Below are 21,020 nucleotides of genomic sequence, written 5' to 3'. Positions count from 1 at the left end.
GGGGAGTAACGGAATACATGGAACGGCAAAAATGATGTTGGCAAGCTGTTTGGATTTATTTTCATTTTGTTTCTGTCACAATTTTTTTTTAGTTTTGCCGGGGATCAAAGAGATCAAAGCCAGGAGAGAAAGCTTACCACGTGTTGTGAGTCATAATATTATTCATATTTAGATTATTTTGTCTTTTATTAGCATATTTGGTATTGGAGTAATCCAAAAGCAATTGAAAGTAATCGAGTTAAAGTAACCCTACCCAACCCTGGCTACCACACACTATGAAGTTATTTAAAAAAAAATAATAATAATTCCCTTGTAATATTGCAGTACCAAGTGTAACCGCTAGGGTTCACAATGGCTCTTCATGAAAAACGTCCAGATCATGTTAACCTCAATCTAAAACTGGCACTTCAAGCTCAAATTTCTTCTGGGAGGAGATCTTCTGGACCAAACCAACCTCAAGTGAAGAACATAGTATCGTTCAATCCTGGCGTTCTGGACTCGTAACTGATATAGCGCCAAGTTAGTACCTCCAAAAATGGAGCATTAAACGTCATTAGCGAGGAATAAAGACTTTTTTTAATTGAGTCATTGGAATCTACAATCTGGCAAAGCGAACCACGTAGCATCTGAGTTTCAGGGGCACTGCCTAAATATTGAAAACTACATGTATGATTCAATTTATTGAAGTAAAGATCAGTGTACATAGATAAAATCTGTCCTATCACCAGGGTTGGGTAGGGTTACTTTAACTTGATTACTTTCAATTACTTTCTGATTACTCCAATACCAAATATGCTAATAAAAGACAAAAGAAACTAAATATGTGTCACGAGACCGGACCAGATCGGAGGCAGGAGGCAGGAAGGGTGAGCTCATTCGCGTTAACGATCAGTTACTTTTATTAAGGAAATAAAAGTCGTCCAACACTCAAGGACAAAAACAAAAACAGGCTTACAGGCAAACAGGAACTCAGACTAGGAATACTCACAAAACAGGCTTTTACTCAGAACGGGCAAGTACAGGTTTCCTCAAGTCAAACAGAACAGAATAATGCAAAGTAATGCAATGAACCCGCAACCGGCAATCCCCAAAACCCGCCCTTAAGAAGCACACACGCAAATTAGAAAATCTGCTACAGCCGGTGCCAAGGGGGCGGGGCCAGCCGGTCGCCACGGCGACCATGCTGGACATGACAATATGAATACAATTATGACTCACAACACGTGGTAAGCTTTCTCTCCTGGCTTTGATCTCATTGATCTCCGGCAAAACCAACATAAAATGCGACGGAAACAAAATGAAAAAAAAAACAAACATCTTGCCAACATCATTTTTGCCGTTCCATGTATTCCGTTACTCCCCAAGCCTGCACAAAATTTAGTCATTTTATTCAGTTTCTTTTGTCTTTTATTAGCATATTTGGTATTGGAGTAATCCAAAAGTAATTGAAAGTAATCAAGTTAAAGTAACCCTACCCAACCCTGCCTATCACACCAGAAAAACAAAAACAGGAATTGCATTTTTTTTCAACCACCCAACTTTATTTAAAATGTGCTTTCACAACAACTGCTGCTGTAACAAAGCAATGACATACACCATTGACAACAATACATCACAATTATGTAACCATAACAACCATTAATCGCCTCCTGTTCCTACATACGCTTTGTTGTTACAAGCTGTTCGCGGTTTTTAGGTGAAAGTCGCAGGGAATCAAAGACATCATGACACCCTTTGCGGCTCTCAAGAGACTCAAAGTGGAAACCTTTTAGACCGGGCTGCCTTTGCAAGGACCATGGCGAGAAGAATCGAGGATTACCTCCATTGTCCGTCCTGTATGGACATCTTCAACGATCCTGTCATGCTTCCGTGTAGCCATAGCTTTTGTCGCGGGTGCGTTCAGCAGTACTGGGACCAGAGAGAAGATCACTCATGTCCCTTTTGCACAGAAAGATGCGAAACCAAAGACGTTCCTTCGAATTTAGCGTTGAAGAAAGTGTGCGAGGCCTTTTCGCAAGCTTCGGTAGAGTTGGAGGACATGTGCACCCTGCATAAGGATAAACTGATCCTTTTCTGTTTGGACCACCAAGAATTGGTGTGCCTCATCTGCAGAGATTCCAAAGTCCACGCCGGTCACAAGTTTTATCCCCTGGATGAAGTCGCCAAAGATCACCAGGAGAGACTTCGAGATGGACTCAAAGACATGAAGAAGCGACTGAAAGATCACAGTAAGATGAGGGACAATTGCAGTCAACAAGTCATCTATATGAGGGTCCAAAAGGAGCAGGTGGAGACTAAGATCAAGAAGGATTTCGAGGAGCTGCGTCGGTTTCTCCAGTTCGAGGAGGAGGCTCGTTTGGCCGCCGTGAAGGAAGAAGAGCAGAGGAAGATTCGGATGTTGATGGACAAGATCGAGGCTCTCAGCAGAGATATGGTTGCTCTTGCCGATGCCATAAGAATCACGGAGGAAAATCTGAAGGCAGATCCTGTTTCCTTCATGAAGAACTTCCATAGCACCATCACCACCATAGAAAACCTTCCCGGTGAGCCCGAGTTTCTCACTGGAGCTCTTCTCGATGAAGTCAAACACCTAGGCAACCTCAAGTTCAGTGTGTGGGAGCAGATGAAGGACATGGTGTCTTACAGTTCCGTCATCCTGGACCCCAACACGGCTGCTCCTGTCCTCAGTCTGTCCGAGCATCTGACCAGCGTCTGTTTCGGGGAATCGCAGCAGCGTCCGAAGAATCCCGAGAGGTTTCAGTTGTGGAACCGCGTTCTAGGTTCTGCTTTGGCTTCAGGAACTCACGTGTGGGAAGTAGAGGTGGGTGAGAACGCGGCCTGGGCGCTGGGGGTGGCCTTGGGGGATCCCCGTTTGCCGCACGACATGAAGACGTGGAGCATCGCCTTTTGCGACGAGAAATACCGAAAGTTCGCCGAGCCGTACGGATCCTGGAAGCCGCCGGAAAAACTGCAGAGGATCCAAATCCGCGTGGACACCAACGAAGAATCGTTCTCGTTCTCGGACTCTCTCACAAACACGGAATTGTGCAAAGTCAGACCTTGTGCACGTTTGTCCGACAATATTAAAATTTTTCCATTATTTTGGACAAAGGATTACATTCCTCTGCAAATAATTCCACTTACACCTCATATTACTGTTTAAAGGGACGTCGTGTACTATTTAGTGCATCCTAAAACAAAAAACTCACTGGGAGGGAGCTGACATGATTGTCCGCCATCTTGCTACTACGGGTACCCTCGAAAACCAAAAACCTTTTGAAAGGCTGGGCAAAAAAATGAAAAGAGTTGTGCGGTTTGAGTCTCTGTAGTTTGTATTCTTCCTTTTGATGTGCAGCACTCGTTTTGGGTTGCACTGCACAGTACAGAGACTAGTGGTCAAATATTACACAGTGTCCCTTTAAAGTTATCGATGAGGTTGTAAAACACTGATTATACATGGATTGTATTCCTTCTAGGAGGGAAACAAATATTAAAGAGAAAACTTTTCTAGGATTGTATACGAAAGAAATCAATCCGAGGTCAATGTTATGTTGTGGTTAGCCACGGTTATTAAATAAACACAAAAATGTGCCAAAAGTATTTGGTGATTCTGTTTTTGAATTTCAATATGTTTTACATGTATTTCCAATAAGCTACATTTAGCCGGGTGCAGCTAGCAAGTGTTGTAGTCATGTGGCTGACATGAGCTAGCGGCTAAAGCTAGTGTAAAAAAATCGTGGGCCAAAAGTTTGAACCATGAAAAAACTAGCGAAATCATGTTGCTAAAATAGGCGGCTAGCAAAAGTAGCTGCTCTGGTTTTGGACGTATAAGTTCTAACTCCCTTTTAGGTATGAATTTTACCCCGTTACTTGTTTAAAAACGAGATCAATGTTATGTTATCGTTAGCCAAAGTTAATTAATAAATACAAAAATGTGTTCAAAGTATTAGATTTTTTTGTTTTTGTTTTTTAATTTCAATATTTCACAGCTAGCAAGTGCTGCTAGCTGTTAAGAGTCATTCAGCAACTTCACTACTATATACTTCTGTTAGTGATTTGGTTTTGTTTGTACATTTACTATCGTTAATTCAAAATACTAACACATTTGTTAAATAGTTTAGCATTTAGCATGCCAGCAATTAGCTTGAGTAGTTACTAGATATACAAATATAGATGTTACAGGACATGAATTCATTTTATTGAAATTAATTGAAATCACTAAGCAATTCAACATTTCTACACACTGTTCTCCAAACCAATGATTCTAATTAACAGCAATTCCACAGCAAGGTTTTGCAATTATTACAATTACATTATGATATTGTTTCTTGTAGGGGGATCATTCGGACTTTACTTTATAGACCCACTTGGGCGAAGATGTTCCCCAGGTCTAATCTGCATTGGCAACCTAGACCACAGAAAAAGGAAAAATCTTAGAGAATAGCCAAACAAAAGAGTTTCAAGGCAAACACAAAATTAACTTTTAGTTCCAATGGCACCTAAAAACGCCACAAATATTCTATGGGCAATGGGAATGAGAAAATACAGGCGCAGGTTACCCTTCCAAATTCTCGGTTTTTGCTCCTCATCTTATTGACTTGAGACTCTGCAATGTCGGCTCTCTCCTGGGCCTCTTCCAGTTCACTTTGGACCTTCCTTAATTTAGCGAGAGTAACATTGGCCTGTTCCTCCTGCGCAAATAAGTTACAATAGATAATGAAGAAAATAAGTATTTGAACACTCTGCGGTTTTGCTATTTCTCCCACTTTGAAATCATGGAGAGGTCTGAAATTTTCATCATAGGTGCATGTCTACTGTGAGAGAGATAAACTAAAAAAAAAATGCAGAAATCACAATGCATGATTTTTTTAATGTTTGATTTGTGTGATACAGCTGCAAATAAGTATTTGAACACCTGTGTATCATCTAGAATTCTGACCCTGGAATATCTGTTAGTCCGCCGATTAGAAGTCCACCTGCACTCCATGTAGCATCCTGAATCAGATTCACCTGTTTGAGGTCCTTCACTGCATAAAGACACCCCTGTCCACCCCATACAATCAGTAAGACTTTACCTTGTAACATGGGGAAGACCAAAGAGCTATCCAAAGACACCCGAGAAAAAAATTATACACCCCCACAAGGGTGGAAAGGGCTACGGAGCAAATGCCGAGCAGCTTGGTGAAAAAAGGTCCACTGTTGGAGCAATCGTTCGAAAATGGAAGAAGCTAAACATGACGGTCAATCTCAATCGGAGTGGCGCCCCATGAAAGATATCACCTCGTGGGGTCTCAATAATTCTAAGAAAGGCGAGGAATCAACCCAGAACTACACGACAGGAGTTGGTCAAAAGCCTGAAAAGAGCTGGGACCACTGTTTCCATGGTTACTATATGCACTAAGACATCATGGTTTGAAATCATGCATGGCACAAAAGGTTCCCCTGCTTACACCAGCACATGTCAAGGCCCGCCTTAAGTTTGCATATGACCATTTGGATGATACAAAGGAGTCATGGGAGAAAGTTTTGATTTCAGATGAGACCAAAATAGAACTTTTTGGTCACGATTCCATTAAGCGTGTTTGTAGGAAGAAGAATTAAGAGTACAATCTGAAGAATACCATCCCCACTGTGAAGCATGGGGGGGCTTTGGGGGTGTTTTTCTGCACTTGGGACAGGACGAGTGCACTGCATTAAAGAGAGGATGACTGGGAGCCGTGTACTGTGAGATTTTGGGCAACAACCTCCTTCCCTCAGTCAGAGCATTGAAGATGGGTCATGGCTGGGTGTTCCAACAGGACAACTACCCGAAGCACACAGCCAGGAAAACCAAAGAGTGACCCCGTAAGAACCATATCAAGGTTCTAGCATGGCCAGTGTCTAGACCGGAACCCCATCGAAAATCTTTGGAAGGAGCTCAAACCCCGTGTTTCTCAGCGACAGCCCAGAAACCTGACTGATCTAGAGAAGATCTGTGTGGAGGAGTGGGCCAAGAGTGTGTGCCTGCAGTGTGTGCAAACCTGGTGAAAGACTACAGGAAACGTTTGACCTCTGTAATAGCAAACAAAGGCTACTGTACCAAATATTAACATTCATTTTCTCAGGTGTTCAACTACTTATTTGCAGCTATATCACACAAATAAATCGTTAAAAAAATCCTGTATTAAGATTTCTGGATTTTTCTTTTTAGTTTATCTCTCTCACAGTGGACATACCTACAATGAAAATGTCAGACCCCTCCATGATTTCTATGTGGGAGAAACAGCAAAATAGCAGGGTGTTCAAATACTTATTTTCTTCACTGTGTATTTGCGGTGATTCCAAATTTGATGGATGATGCGGCAAAGATCTTACCACTTCCTCGTTCTGCCGTTTGTATACTTTAACTTTAAGTTGCAGTTTATCAACAAGATCCTGCAGTCTCAGAACAGTTTTCTTGTCCTCTTCCGTCTGGTACGTGAGTTCCCTGATCCTCCTCTCGTATTTACGGACTCCTTTGATAGCATCGGAGGCTCTTCTTTGTTTGCTCTCCATTTCGCTCTCCAATTCTCGGACCTTAAACAAGACAACTTTGAGGATTTTTCAATCCTAGTGGTACTGTTACAGGGGTGTTTTAAATGTGTCTGTATACCCGAGCTTCCAGTTTCTGGAGCTGTTTCTTTCCCCCTTTCAAAGCAAGACTCTCGGCTTCATCGAGACGGTGTTGCAGATCCTTTACCGTGGCCTCTGTGTTCTTTTTTATCCTTTCCAGGTGGCTGCTGGTGTCCTGTTCTTTCTTGAGTTCCTCTGCCATCATTGCTGCCTGAATTCAGACAAGGAAAATCATACATTTTTAGATTTCGTAGCATGGGTTAAATGACACTGACTATGATAGAGATAGCAATAATCCGATCGGAAACAGAACATTACCAGTACTCTGAGTATGCAAGGCCAATAATCCAATAAAGGTCTGTACTGTAAACACTCGCTACTTCGCCCCTCAGTGCATAGAGATTTGAAAAATATTCCGCGATCCGTTATCCCCATTCGGGGGCTGGCACAGTGCATTTTTGTCGAGTCTGGCAGGTCTTTTTTGCCATTCTGTCCATCAAAAAGTGAACCGCACTCATGCGGCCGCGAGCCATTAATCCCGATTGTATATTGCTGCGATCGGTGACCTACAAATAACACATTTTTTCAGGCCTAGCAGTTATTTTTTTGTGTTACTGTTACTGTATTTCCGTTTAGAATGTACGCCACTCATGCGGCCGCAATACATTATCCCCAATTCAATATTGCTGTGATGTAGGACCAGCATAAGGCATTTTTGTCGGAGTACATGCTATTCTGGCACGCTTAAATGAAATGGACAGTTTTGGTCATGATCCAATATTACCGATCAACTATTGCTGAGAGGATCGAGTGGTAAAGAGTTTTTGAGGCCCGCCTGAAATTAAATGCACTGTTTTGACTGTAATCTATTATCCCCAGCTGACTAATGCAGAATGCAGGGGCTGAGAGAGCAAACCTTTGTCATGGGTTGTAAATCTTTTTTCCATCTTATAATGCACAACACCAGTGCAGCTGCAATCTATTATCCTCTGTCGACTATTGCTGAGAGCAAGAGCCAGAAGAGTGTTTTTTATCAGGTTGGGCCGCTGAGGCTTGCCATTGTGGCCCGCCTAAAATAAACTGCATTGTTCTGGCCGTGATCCATTATCCCCAGGACAGTATATTCCATTTCCCATCGGATTATCGCCTGAATGTTAACAAAGTCATTTTCAATGTGTGAGTAATTGGTTCTCTCTTGCCACACCCCAAGGGATTAGTACCTATTGCATTTAAACCGCTACTCTTTCAATTCTCTAGTGGAAGTCTTCAACGACTTTGTTGTGTACCCAAAAAAGTAATCAATATTAATGTGATATTTACATCGGTGATGGCTTTCTTGGCTTTCTCATCAGCATTGCGAGACTCTTGAATCGCTTCCTCCAGATCGCCTTGTAGCTGGCTAAGGTCCGCATCCAACTTCTTTTTTTGGTTGAGAAGACTCGTGTTCTGTACGCCAAAACAGAAATACAAAGTTTCTTCAGATACACAAGCTAATAGGATTTAAACAATGTGTTATGCCCAATAGAGACGATTGCAAATAGGTGCTAGAATCAGGGTCAGTTTGAGGTTCATTACCAGAGAGGAAATTTCAGACTTTCAGACAAAAAGTTGCCTGTCATTAGAAAAAAATGGAATACTGCAGACCTGTGGGATTTGAAAGTAATCCGTTCCGAGGTAGGGATTCCAAAGTGAAAATGCCGTATAGAGGTGGATAGAAAACTATGACAATTACCTACAAAACCCTGCTATCACAGTTAAAAACATAAAATAACACAATAGTTAAGAGCTTTCCAGAGTTACACCCTCAGTGGACCCCAATGACCCAGGTATCGTAAATTCCGGACTATAAGCCGCTACTTTTTCCCCTAACGTTCAACCCTGTGGCTTATTCAGTGATGCGGCCAATTTATGTGATTTTTCTAACGGCCGCCAGCGGCGCTCGAGTGTTGCTACCATTAACTGCCCTGTCACAGGCACAGTTTGGGATGAAAGCTATATTATTATTATTAAAGCTTTGAAAACTCTCTCGGTGTACCGTCTTTCTTTGTAAATATGTGTAACCCGTGTATAATATGTATTTGCAACTGTATATTTTCGTAATGTATTTATTTGTATTTATTTTAGACACTTATTCTGATATGTTTTGCACGGGTGAACGAAAAATGAGGGGCGGAACAAACGCGGGGTGCCGAGTTTAAGTGGGGACCGCTAAGGGTGAGGGACAGACAAGGAAAGAAGAGGGGGTAAAACGTTGGTTAAAGAAAAAGGAGTTGCGAGAGTAAATGTGTTCATCTGATATATTTTTCCCACCCTTACTTTTGGAAGTATACACTTTTTTCCTTGGATTACTTTCAACGGGACCCGGACTCTGCAGGTCTGCATCAAACCTTAAGTACCGGTAACATTTTCCGTTCATTTTGCTGACTGTGATTATTGGACTGTGGACTTTAATGAGGGACATTTAGTTTCAATCGCGGGACTTGAAGTCGGGTTTGGGTTAATTTTGTGTTTGTGTTGCATGTTTAAATGTGGGCGCATGCGGCTTATATACAGGTGCGGCTTGTGTATGTACAAAATCGGTTTTCCTCTTAAAATGTGATGGGTGCGGCTTATAATCAGGTGCGCTCTATAGTCCGGAATTTACGGTACTCAAGAGATCCATGAGGTAGTGTGTAATATACGCACACATGATTCAATAACTCCCACTTACAATAATTTTATTCCATTAGAGGATTTCCTTACTTTGATTTGCCTCCTTGTTTTTAATTATAACAGCCATGCAACCTAGCATGCTTCTTTCATATTTCTTGAAAATCTCAAGGTTCTTTTCCATGGTTATCACGTTTTTGCTTCTCCCTTTAGCATAACTGCAAGCCCTGGGACCCATATCTAATAAATACAGTACAAAAATACAGAGTTGTGTCGCTCACAAGGGTTTAAGAAGCACATGAGATTCTGAACTAGAGAATATAGCGATGTAACTCATATGCAAAGTTTGAATTTTTCACGTTTTCGGGCACACCAAATTATTTCTTGTTGATGTGGTATAGTAGGAATAATGCCATGAATAGAAATAGAACACATCTTATTCCACACCGCAAAGTGTTTTTATGCTGTATCCAAGGTCTCTGCTGTACAAACTTTAGCCAGGATAGGAGAATCGTGATGACCTGAAGAAACTCGTTTTGCAAGAGTTTGGTCCATCAGTGGAACGCATGCCTTATCTTTCTTCCCACCTGAGAGTGCAGAAGCCCAGCTCGCTCACAGGCATCACCAAGTTCCTGCTCAGCTAATTTGCGACTCCGGTCCGATTGTTCCAGTGCTGCCTTTAACTCTTCCACTTCGGCTTGCATGAGGACATTTCTACGCTCCAATATTGCCACCTGGTCCTTCAGGTCCTCTTCGCTACGTAGCGTGCTTTCCAGGAGAACAGATTGCTCCTGTAGAAAGCAAAATGAAGTCTAATGATGTTTGAATGTTTGAGTCTTACTGCAAGGTTTCACCTTAAGGTGGATCTGCAAGCCCTTCAGCTGCTTCTGGGCCTCGGAAGCTTGCCGACTGGTGTGGTTCAACTGCAACTCCAGCTCGTTGAGGTCAGCCTCCATCTTCTTCCTGATTCGCACGGCCTCATTCTTGCCATGGACTTCGGCGTCCAAGGCCGATTGCAAAGTGTCCACCATGCGCAGATGGTTGCGTTTCATCTGCTCCATTTCTTCGTCTTTCTCGGCCAGCCTTCGATCCACTTCGCCCTTGACTTGAGTCAGTTCGAGCTGGATACGGAGAATTTTGGATTCTTCGTGTTCCAGGGATGCCTGAGTTAGAAATAAATGATACAGAAATACCAACAATCTTAGTGACGATTTGGTAAGTGGAACGTGAATCACTTGATAGGGTTTGGCTAAGTTTGCAAGGTTATGATGTTCTCAAGGTTTCTTCATTTTCCTTATGTTGAGGTTTTTGAGTTTTTCCTTGCCCTCATGCTGGTTTTAGATCAGGGGATGGTGCAATAATAGTCTGTAGTGGTCTGTACAGCCCTTTGAGACTCCTTGTGATTAAGGGCGTCACAAATAAACATGACTTCACTTGACTTGATTTACAACAGTTTGAATAAACTTGCCAATGCTGTTTTATGCCTCTACTTTTTGAGTGGTACTGTAGACCTCTACCATTTTACCCCTGATAAAACATCAACAACCAAATAGTTTGCATGTCCAAAAATGTAAAATTCAACTTTGACAAAACAAATCTTTAAGAGGGTTGTCTACTATTGGTCAACGTCATCTAGGTGAGCTATTGGTTATGAAAACACAGAAATTCTATTGGCTCAACTACAGTAATCCCTCGGTTATCGCGGTTAATGGGGACCAAAACCACCCGCAAAAAGTGAAAATCCGCGAAGTACCGACGCCCTTTCAAAAATGCTAAAATAAATAAATAAATATATATATATATTTTTTTAATTTTATTTTTAATATTTATTTTTTTTATTTTATTATTATTATTTTTTAGACCCGCGAAGCTCTGAACCCGCGAACGCGGAACCGCGAAGTAGCGAGGTCCCACTGTGCCTTCCAGAATGCATTTCAGTTTCTGCACTCCTTAAATACTTTTGAGTCTGCAATATTCATATTTCTGTACTGTATTTATTTGCAGTGATGCTTAATAAAAAGGCATAAACATGATAACTATGGAAATAAAAAGCTTCTGCTATTTAAGAAATATGAAGAAAACACTTGCATATTACCCTCAGTAAGGAATATGGACATAAGCAATCAACAATCGGGACTACTGTTAAAAATAAGGAGAAGTGAAAGTAAGAAAGTATCTTGTAAGGGCATGAAAATCACAAGGGGGGGATTGAAATGTGTTTCATTTTCAATCTGCTGTCACTGTCTACTCCCTCCAGCATCCACCCGCTACTTCCCTCCACCACCTCAGGTCGCATCCCACCGAAGGTAATAACAATTTATTTTTCCTTTACATGTAGATGTATTTATAATGTTTTTGTTTTTTAGTACCTCAGCTTCCTCCAGAGCAGTCTGGATCTCTGTTTTTTCCGTCTCTGAGTGTTTCTTGGTCTTTTCCAACTCATGCATGACTTTGCCATTCTCACCGAGTTGGTCAGAGAGGTCAGCAATCTCTTCTACATATATATTGAAACATTAGATAGGCATATCTGTTATGGACTGTTACTTTAGAAGTGAATACATACGCTGCAAGTTTGTATTCTCTCGCTTGAGGACTTCAAGGTGATCCAAAGCTTCTTCGTAGGAGTTCTTGATTTTGAAGAGCTCCGTGCTGAGGGTCCGGCATTCCCGTTGCGAGCCTTCCAGCTCGGCTTGGCTTTCTTCATACTTCTGTCTCGACTCGGACAAGATCTAAACCCGACACGAAGAAAGCAATATAGAAAAGAACTATTGTGAATTCGGACCTGGACTCTAACCTTATCGAAGCTCCTCTGTTTTTTATCCAGGAGAGCCACTTGCACATTTGCCCTCTCCACTTCCACCATGAAGTCCTCAACTTCTCCTTGTAGCCTCTGCTTGGCCTTTTCCAACGAGGAACACTTGGCGTTCACGATCTCATTAGCCTCCTCGACATCTTGCAAACGTTGAGTCAGCTTTTTCCTGAACAAATGGGGACAATTCAGGGTTCGGGAATGTGCGGAGGTCCTCAGACAAGTTTTGAGAGGGTCACCAACTTTGCTTCTTCCAGCTCGTCAGTTCGCTGAATGGCGTCCGTCTCGTATTTTGTTCTCCATTGTCCCAACTCGCAGTTGGCTTTGGACATCGCCCTTTGCAGCTCTGCTTTGGACTCCTGCTCCTCTTCAAACTGTTCCCGAAGAAGGTCACAGTCGTGGCGAGCCGATTGTAAAGCGTGGGCTAGGGCAGTTTTAGCCTAAAAACAGTATTTTATAGTACAGGAGACAGGATATCATTATGTTCTGAGGTGGAGATTGGTAACGCAGATAAAAGCACTAAATTAACAAAGTAGTACATTAAAAGAACCACCTATGTATAATATACGTGGAAATAATTCAATAACTTTCTGAATAGACCTATATGTAAGGAAAAAAATGACGTGATCTGAGCTGGTAGATTGAAGTAGCAGGTGAGTGCAGGGGGGGAATGAGATGATAATAGTGGATTAAAATAAAACTGATTCGAAAATCTTCATTTAGAAGATTTGCTTGCATTAATTGCCTCCTTTTTAATTTATAGTTAAGATTGTCGATTGTTAACGGTCATGGTTATCGTGTTTTTGTCATGACTACCGATGTAAATCACCTGTGCCCGCTCCTTTGGCGCCAACTGCCTCGAACTCTGATTGGCTCCCGATCAGTACTCATACCCACTCCTGTCTGTCCCCTTTTGTCAGTCCGTCTGAAAACCTCAGTTAACACTAGGCAAGCCTTTTTTGACCCTGACTCCCACCTGTCCCGTTTTTTGCTCCTGTCTATTCCCCGGCTTTGACCCGTTTTTGATCCTGACAACGTCTACTCTCCCGTCCCGGCTTTTGACCTCTTTTTGTCCTCGACCACGTCTACTCTCTTTTCCTGGCTTACGACTCGCTTCCGAACCCAACCACGTTTTGCTCTCCTGTCGAGTTATGTCTTAAATAATGCATAGAGTCATCAACACAGCCCAGAACATCATTGACTACACTATGCCCAGTTATGTCTTTAATAACTCGTATGTCATGTAAAATGCTGTTCTGCTATCTGTTTCCGTCACGGTATAATATTTATCTGCTATGGATCTGAGGCCTACGGTGATGCTAAAGGGAGAAGCAAAAACCGTCACGACCAGAAAGTAGACAGGACCCACTTGCGTTGCGTTTCTCACAAGTTTTATTGGAAGAAAGGGAAAGGGTTGCGCCCACGATCCAGTGATTGCTGGACACGGGAAGCAGTTCGCTCTGCACGCGGAAGTGGATCTTCCGTGGCGAGCGATGGCGGTGTCAGGAACGGAAAAACGGGTCAGGAGAGCAAAACGTGGCCTGGAGCAGGCCCACCAGCAGCCCACCAGTTATTAAAGACATAACTCGTCATATGCACAAACGCCATAAATTGTGAATTGAATACGTTTTTGGGCTTGCACAAAATGTGTTGTCATATAGTGGGAAAATTCTGTAAATAGGGGCCAAAAACATCTTATTCTACACTGTACAATGCCTATGGGCCAGATATGATAAGCATCACAATATATCCATGTTTTAGATTATTTTTACCTTTGTTTCCTCCTCAACTTGTCTTCTGAGCTCTTCCACTTGCTGGGTGGAAGCGTTCTTGGTCCTTCCCATTTGAGACAGGACAGCTTCTTTCTCCTGCAGAAGACGTGAAAGCTCACCTGCTCAAGAGTAGGGGGCAACTCAAAGGTTTTCCGTGCAATTGCACTTTCCTCAAGACTGTAATTGACGCTTTACCGTTTTCATTCTGGAGCTTGGCCTTTTGTGTGTTGAGTTCGGTGATCAAACGAGAGTCTTCATCATGTTTGGCTTTGTATTCTCCCAGTTGGTCCTCCATGGAGTGACACAGCTTCTCATAGTGGCTCTATAGGAATTCATAGATAATTCATGAAAACTGGTCCAATAGTGGCGTGTAAAAGCAAAAGATCCCTGATAACCTTGGCTTTGACTGCCACCTCGACGTGTCCCGACATGTCATCGACTTCCATCTTGTACTCGCTCTTCTCCTTCTCCAGCTTTTGCTTCACGCGCTGCAGGTTGTCGATGTGCTCGCCAAGCTCGGCCACGCTGTCGGCGTGTTTCTTCCTCAGGGCGGCGGCGATGGCCTCGTGGTGGAGTGTGGACTCCTCCAGGTTGCGTCTCAGTTTCTGAAACTCCGCCTCTCGCTTCTTATTCATCTCGATCTGAGCCGCCGTGGCCCCACCGGCCTCTTCCAACCTCTCGCTTATCTCCTCCAGCTCCCGTGCCAGCTCGCCCCGCTGTCGCTCTACCTTGGCTCGGGCCAGGTGCTCTGCTTCGATCTCCTCTTCCAGCTCTTCAATGCGGGCCTGGGGACCAATTTGAAAAGACACAAATGTGCTGTCTCAGAACACCTTGCATGGAGTCATCAACACAGCCCAGAACACCATTGACTGCACTATGCCCAGTCTGGTGGACCTTGTTGAGGAGTCCTCTCACCCCGGCCACCGTCTCTTTGGGCGATCCCTGCTCTAGTTTATAAAATACCTGCAGCTCCTTGAGCTTCTTCTGAGTCTGCACAGCTATGCTCTTCCCATCTTCTATTTTGGAAGCAAGTTGGCTTAATTCGAAGTCTTTTCTGCAATAAAAAGAAAATGGATGAATGTAGCACCGGCACATTCTTGAGCATAACCTTTATGAAGCTGAGAGCTCCTTTTTGGTATGCCTTATCAATACGCAAATTAGTTCAAAGAACCCTTATGCTTTATTTTTTTCTGCACCTATCTGCTTTTAACTTACTCTTAGCAAAGCTGTTCAGGCGGTATTGAGCAGAAGGAAAAGGTGTGGTAAAGTGCTGGAGAATTACGTCATGCTCGTCCCCATGTTCTTTTCCCTGTTTTTATTTGCTAGTGTAGCATGAAAATGGTGGAAGTAAGAAGAGGGCCTGCTTCCAGTACAGTCCAAAACCAACCCAATCACCCAAAAGCGTTAAAAAGAAGAGTTTATTTGAGTGTGTCTAAGAAATGCATGTACTTGCTTGTGCATCATGGACACGCTGATAGAGGTTGTAATGATCACACGAGCCAGAAGATGGTGGTCACCAGTAAAAAAGTTCCAAATTCTGTATAGTTCCTTTAACATGAAGGGCAACCAGTTTGATATGCATTTCTTAAATAGCAAATTATTATGTTACTTTCAAGTTTGGAATTATTAGGAGTAGGGTAAAATTGACTCAGTCAATTACTTAAACATCTGTCTTGTACAAGGGCACTGAGTTATTTACATCTCATCTCATCTCATTAGCTGCACCGCTTATCCTCAGTAGGGTCGCGGGGGTGCTGGGGCCCATCCCAGCAATCATCGGGCAGTGGGCAGGTCAATTTTAAGAATTAACTTAAAATAATTTATCATGTATTGAAAGACACTAAGAATGTCCATTATTTCTCATGCCTTTTATAAAACAAATTTCTAGTGAAATCACCAGGGTTGGTTAGGGTTACTTTAACTGGATTACTTTCAATTACTTTTGGATTACTCCAATACCAAATATGCTAATAAAAGACAAAAGAAACTAAATATGAATAAAATGACTAAATTTTAAGCAGGCTTGGGGAGTAACGGAATACATGGAACGGCAAAAATGATGTTGGCAAGCTGTTCGGATTTATTTTCATTTTGTTTCTGTCGCATTTTATGTTAGTTTTGCCGGAGATCAAAGAGATCAAAGCCAGGAGAGAAAGCTTACCACGTGTTGTGAGTCATAATTTTATTCATATTTTTTTTTTTTTTTTGTCTTTTATTAGCATATTTGATATTGGAGTAATCCAAAAGTAATTGAAAGTAATCCAGTTAAAGTAACCCTACCCAACCCTGGAAATCACAATGACCGATCAATGGTGAAAATTATTCAGAACCGTTATGCAGGCTCGTCAAACGTTTTTTTGTGGGACTACACCTCAATGACCCCAGTTCTTAAGGTACTTTTGCCAGTGTTTACTTTTTGAGATTCTCCTCCAGAGTTTGTTTGTCATTCTCCAAATCCATGATGGCTTCCTGGGCAAGATTCAGATCTCCATCTATCTTCCTCTTGGTCCTTTCCACATCCATACGATTCTTTTTCTCTTGTTCTAGACAACCCTCCAGCTAACCCGAGGACAGAAAAGTATTTTGTAAGGATTATTATGACTGAATTTGGGAAATGAATAGAATACCGACATCATCGACTTGTTGCTCCAGCTTGATTTTAGCTTTGCTCAAACTGTTGACTTTGTCTTCCTCGGCTTGAAGGTCCTCCAAGGTCTGCTGGTGGGCCTGCTGCAGAGCTGCCTTTTCTTTAGTTAACTTGACAATGGTATCATCCAGGGAAGACATCTCCTCTGTCAAATTTTTAACCTGAAGAACGAATCAATACATTCAACAAACATTCCTTTGTCTTTTCTCTGTGGAAATGTCCCACCTTGTTTTCGGTGGCGTGCTTATCCTTTTCAACTTTGGCAAGGGTGAGTTCCAAGTCATCGATGTCCCTTTTGAGTTCAGAACATTCATCCTCCAGCTTCCTCTTCTTGGCCGTGAGTTCGGCGTTTACTTCTTCTTCATCTTCCAGCCGTTCGCTCAGTTCTTTGGTTTTTGCCTCTAACGCTATCTTGTTCTTTATGAGTCCATCGCATCTTTCTTCTGCATCTGCCAGGCTTTCGCCTTCCTAATTATGCACAAACCAACATGAAATGCTAGTTACCCATAAGCGGGTAACTTGGTTAGAAATACAGGGAAGAAAATATGTATTTAAAAACCCTGCTATTTTGCTATTTCTCCCACTTAGAAATCGTGGAAGCGGATGAAATTTTCACCGAAGGTGCATGTCCAATGTAAGAGGGATAAACTAAAAAGAAAATTCCAGAAATAACAATGCATGTTTTTTTAATGATTTATTTGTGAGAAACAGCTGCAAAGAAGTATTTGAAAACCTGAGAAAATGAATGTTAATATTTGGTACAGTAGCTATTACAGAGTTCAAACGCTTTCTGTAGTCTTTCACCAGGTTTGCACACACTGCAGGAGAGATGTTGGCCCACTCCTCCACATAGATCTTCTCTAGATCAGTCAGGTTTCTGGGCTCTCGCTGAGAAACATGGAGTTTGAGCTCCCTCTAAAGATTTTCGATCGGGTTCAGGTCTGGAGACTGGCTGGGCGGTGCGAGAACCTTGACATACTTTTTAAGGAGCCACTACTTGGTTTTCCTGGCTGTGTGCTTTGGGTCGTTGTCGTGTTTGAAGACCCAGCCACGACCCGTCTTCAATGCTCTGACTGAGGGAAGGAGGTTGTTCCCCAAAATCTCACAATACACGTCCACAGTCATCCTCTCTTTAATGCAGTGCACTCCTCCTGTCCCAAGTGCAGAAAAACAGCATGATGCTACCACCCCATGCTTGAGAGCATGGATGGTGTTCTTCAAATTGTACACTTCATTCTTCTTACTCCAAACACGCTTATTAGAATTATGACCAAAAAGTTCTATTTCGGTCTCATCTGACCACAAAACTTTCTCCCATGACTCCTCTGTATCATCCAAATGGTCATATGCAAACTTAAAACGGGCCTTGACATGTGCTGGTTTAGGCAGGGGAACCTTTCGCGCTGTGCATGATTTCAAACCATGACGTCTTAGTGTATTTTGTAAAGTAGCCTTGTAAATGGTGGTCCCAGCTCTTTTCAGGTCATTGATTCCTCACCTTTCTTAGAATCATTGAGACCCCACAAGGTTATATCTTGAATGGGGCTCCACTCCGTTTGAGATTGACCGTCATGTTTGGCTTCTTCCATTTTCCAATGATTGCTCCGACAGTGGACCTTTTTTCACCAAGCTGCTTGGTAGTTGCTCCGTAGCCCTTTCCACCCTTGTGGAGTCTACAATTTTGTTTATGTTGTCTTTGGCCAGCTCTTTGGTCTTCGCCATGTTACAAGTTAAAGTCTTATTGACTGTATAGGTGGACAGGTGTCTTTGCGCAGCTAACCACCACAAGCAGGTGCATTGATTCAGGATGATACATGGAGTGCAGGTGGACTTATAACGGGTGGACTAACAGATCTTTCAGGGTCAGAATTCTCGATGACACTCAGGTGAACAAATACTTATTTGTAGCTATATCACACAAATAAATTGTTAACCAATAATGTATTGAGATTTCTGGATTTTTCTTTTTAGTTTATCTCTCTCACAATGGAAATGCACCCTAGGACAAAAATTTCAGACCCCTCCATGATTTTTAGGTGGGAGAAATAGCAAAATAGCAAGGTGTTCAAATATTTATTTTCTTCACTGTACATCTATTCTCTCATTTTTGAGTTTCAACTTACAGTTTGGACCTGCAGACACAAATCGTTCTTCTCCTGAACAAGGGAAACCATTTTGGCTTCCATCTCCTTTCTCTTGGCCTCAGATTTTGCTAAATCCTCCTTGCATTTTGCAAATTCCTCCTTCATGAGGGCCATTTCCTTCTCTGTCTCGGCGCTTCGCAAAAGCGGTTTGATCTTGAAGTAGAGCTTCATCCACGGCCAGTGTTTGACGTTCATAAAAGAGCGAATGTTGTACTGGATGGTGTAAACACTCTCTCTGCAAAGGAAATGAAACCCTTGAGATTAAGATTTCGTTTTTCTCCCCATTCTTTTGGGCATTTTCTCCACTATATGACATCAACAACAAAGTATTTTGTGTTCCCAAAAACGTCCACAATTGAAACAGATACCTGTCTGCTTATTGTCGACATCATAAAAAATGCTTATCTACAATCGATTTGCATCAAAAATCTGCAGATTGTTTATTGACTTAACTATCTCCCACAATGCCTTTCTGTCTTTTCATTCAGTTTAGAATCAGTCGTGCTTTGTAAAGACTTTCTTTTTTGTACTGTATCGACTCGCTATGGGTCTCAAGACTTGTGGTCATGCTAACGGGAGAAGCAAAAACATGATAACCATGCAATCGAAGCTTGCACTATCAAGAAATACAAAGAAGGCACACAAACTGCTCCCCTCACTAAGTAGCATTGGGTATGGGCAATAAATCATTGTTATAAACAATAAGGAGACAATTAAAACAAGGAAATCCTCTATGGAACGACAATTCTAGCTACTGTTTTTAAAAAAAATCAGATTTCACTTTTAATCCGCAATCTTACCCCCCCTTTGCATCCACCTGTAACTCGACCCAACCAGTTCAAGTTACGACACAAGGTAAATAAAAAAGTAAATAAAATGTTGTTTTTCCTTATATGTTAATTTATAATGTTACTTAACCGAGCTAAGGTTTCTATTTCCGCAATGAGACAATTTGACTATGCATAACTCACCTCAGAATGGATGAACAACCTATCCCAAGGTTCTACTGTAACTATTAATTCTCCTTACCTCCTTTCCGTCATTTGCTGAATTTCTTTTCTCCTGAGGAAGCCGCGACATAAGGCTTGAGTGATGGTAATGAGAGCGGCCAGTCGCTCATCTCTCATTTCTTCCAGGTGACCCAAAAGTCCTGCTTTGAAAAAAACCTACGGCAAAAAAAATACACATTTGACTCCCAGGATAGAGCTTTAGGAACGTTGGCTCCATTGAAATAAATACCTTGGTGTGCCCAAATCTATATTGTGTGTGATCCACATCTATAGATCCCAAGAGCTTCTCTGCAGCTTTTTTGTTATCGATAAATTGGCCGTCAGGGATAACGCTTGCGTTTAATACTTTGTACCTGCAGGGAAATAGGATTGGAATACTGTACAGGCCTTTGGTTTTGATTCACCCCAAAAGTAAATACCTTTGCTTGAAATCCCCGTACAAAATCCGACTGGGAAAGCCTTTCCTGCAGATGCGAATTCCCTCCAGCACTCCATTACATCGGAGCTGATGTATAACCAGATGATGTTCCATAATTCCTTATAGAAAGTATTTATTATTTAAAACACACAATTTGATGATTTGATCACAAAACTGTGGTAAGGTTGGCTTTGAAAACATGTAAAACTTCTTATTTACTCCCAATCAGGCTGTGTCATCTCTATCAGTCAAACGCAAAGGAACTGATGCATGCTTATATATATATATATATATATATATATATACTTGTTTAGATTATTGTAATGCCCTGCTCTCCGGTCTTCCCAAAAAAAGCATTGTTAGCTCGCAGCTATTACAAAACTCAGCAGCACCGGTGCTTACGGGGACCGGGGGGAGGGATCCCATTACACCGGTTTTAAAATCACTGCATTGGCTCCCTGTGCATTACAGGATCAATTTTAAGGTGTTTTTACTAGTTGTTAAATGTCCTTATAGTCTTGGGCCGTCCTATCTGTCGAATTTGCTTTTATATCAGCCCTCGCGGTCCCTGAGGTTCTCTGGCAGCGGCTTGTTGACTGCTCCTAGGGTAAGGACCAAAACCTATAGTGAAGGAACATTCAGCTACTTGGGTCCTCACCTATGGAACAGTCTGCCAGGGGACATCAGGTCTGCAGGGACCCTTGATAGGTTCAAGGCCCACTTTTTTACATGGATTTTAATTAATAATTTTTAATAAGTTTTGATCCGTTTATTTTTCTCATCTTTTACTGTATCATACTTTACTTTTTTATTTTACACTTTAATGTTTTATTCCACAGTTGTTTGTGTTTCCATTTTTATATTTTAGTGTTTGCTCGTTTTGGGGAATCACACTAAAAGGAAGTGGTTCAACGGCTGAAAATCCTGAGGCCATCTGCGGCCATCCCTATCAGTGTGTATAAGCCTCCCTTAAGTCCTTA

The 21,020-nt window shown here is 42.0% G+C and overlaps 2 protein-coding genes across 2 annotated transcripts in view; one reads left to right on the top strand and one right to left on the bottom strand.

Moving 5' to 3' along the window:
• The first annotated feature begins 1,696 nt into the window (after positions 1–1,696).
• Positions 1,697–3,731, top strand: LOC148347550 (E3 ubiquitin-protein ligase TRIM35-like). Its single transcript, XM_088324013.1, has one exon. It carries the CDS (start codon positions 1,796–1,798, stop codon positions 3,161–3,163), a length of 1,368 nt encoding a protein of 455 aa, XP_088180139.1. The 5' UTR covers positions 1,697–1,795; the 3' UTR covers positions 3,164–3,731.
• Positions 3,732–4,207: 476 nt separating this feature from the next.
• LOC148347549 (myosin-4-like) overlaps positions 4,208–21,020 on the bottom strand; it is a 33,113-nt gene continuing 16,300 nt past the window's right edge. Inside the window, exons 18-39 of the mRNA XM_088323054.1 lie at positions 20,042–20,159; positions 19,852–19,975; positions 19,642–19,778; positions 18,592–18,847; positions 16,694–16,936; positions 16,453–16,629; positions 16,235–16,380; positions 14,785–14,875; positions 14,217–14,606; positions 14,017–14,143; positions 13,822–13,940; positions 12,293–12,489; positions 12,035–12,218; positions 11,804–11,969; positions 11,610–11,734; positions 10,095–10,403; positions 9,828–10,031; positions 7,912–8,037; positions 6,632–6,802; positions 6,355–6,555; positions 4,560–4,691; positions 4,208–4,408 (exon numbers count right to left, since the gene is read on the bottom strand). Coding sequence (XP_088179180.1) covers positions 4,391–4,408; positions 4,560–4,691; positions 6,355–6,555; positions 6,632–6,802; positions 7,912–8,037; positions 9,828–10,031; positions 10,095–10,403; positions 11,610–11,734; positions 11,804–11,969; positions 12,035–12,218; positions 12,293–12,489; positions 13,822–13,940; positions 14,017–14,143; positions 14,217–14,606; positions 14,785–14,875; positions 16,235–16,380; positions 16,453–16,629; positions 16,694–16,936; positions 18,592–18,847; positions 19,642–19,778; positions 19,852–19,975; positions 20,042–20,159 — 3,761 coding nt within the window. The 3' untranslated portion in view covers positions 4,208–4,390. The remainder of the gene's footprint in view (positions 4,409–4,559; positions 4,692–6,354; positions 6,556–6,631; positions 6,803–7,911; positions 8,038–9,827; positions 10,032–10,094; positions 10,404–11,609; positions 11,735–11,803; positions 11,970–12,034; positions 12,219–12,292; positions 12,490–13,821; positions 13,941–14,016; positions 14,144–14,216; positions 14,607–14,784; positions 14,876–16,234; positions 16,381–16,452; positions 16,630–16,693; positions 16,937–18,591; positions 18,848–19,641; positions 19,779–19,851; positions 19,976–20,041; positions 20,160–21,020) is intronic.

Source organism: Urocampus carinirostris, chromosome 19 (genome assembly GCF_059441175.1).
Source record: "Urocampus carinirostris isolate Australia breed hairy pipefish chromosome 19, RoL_Ucar_1.0, whole genome shotgun sequence".
In the NCBI taxonomy this organism is placed as follows: Eukaryota; Metazoa; Chordata; class Actinopteri; order Syngnathiformes; family Syngnathidae; genus Urocampus; species Urocampus carinirostris.
This window is presented reverse-complemented; position numbering and strand designations above follow the sequence as displayed.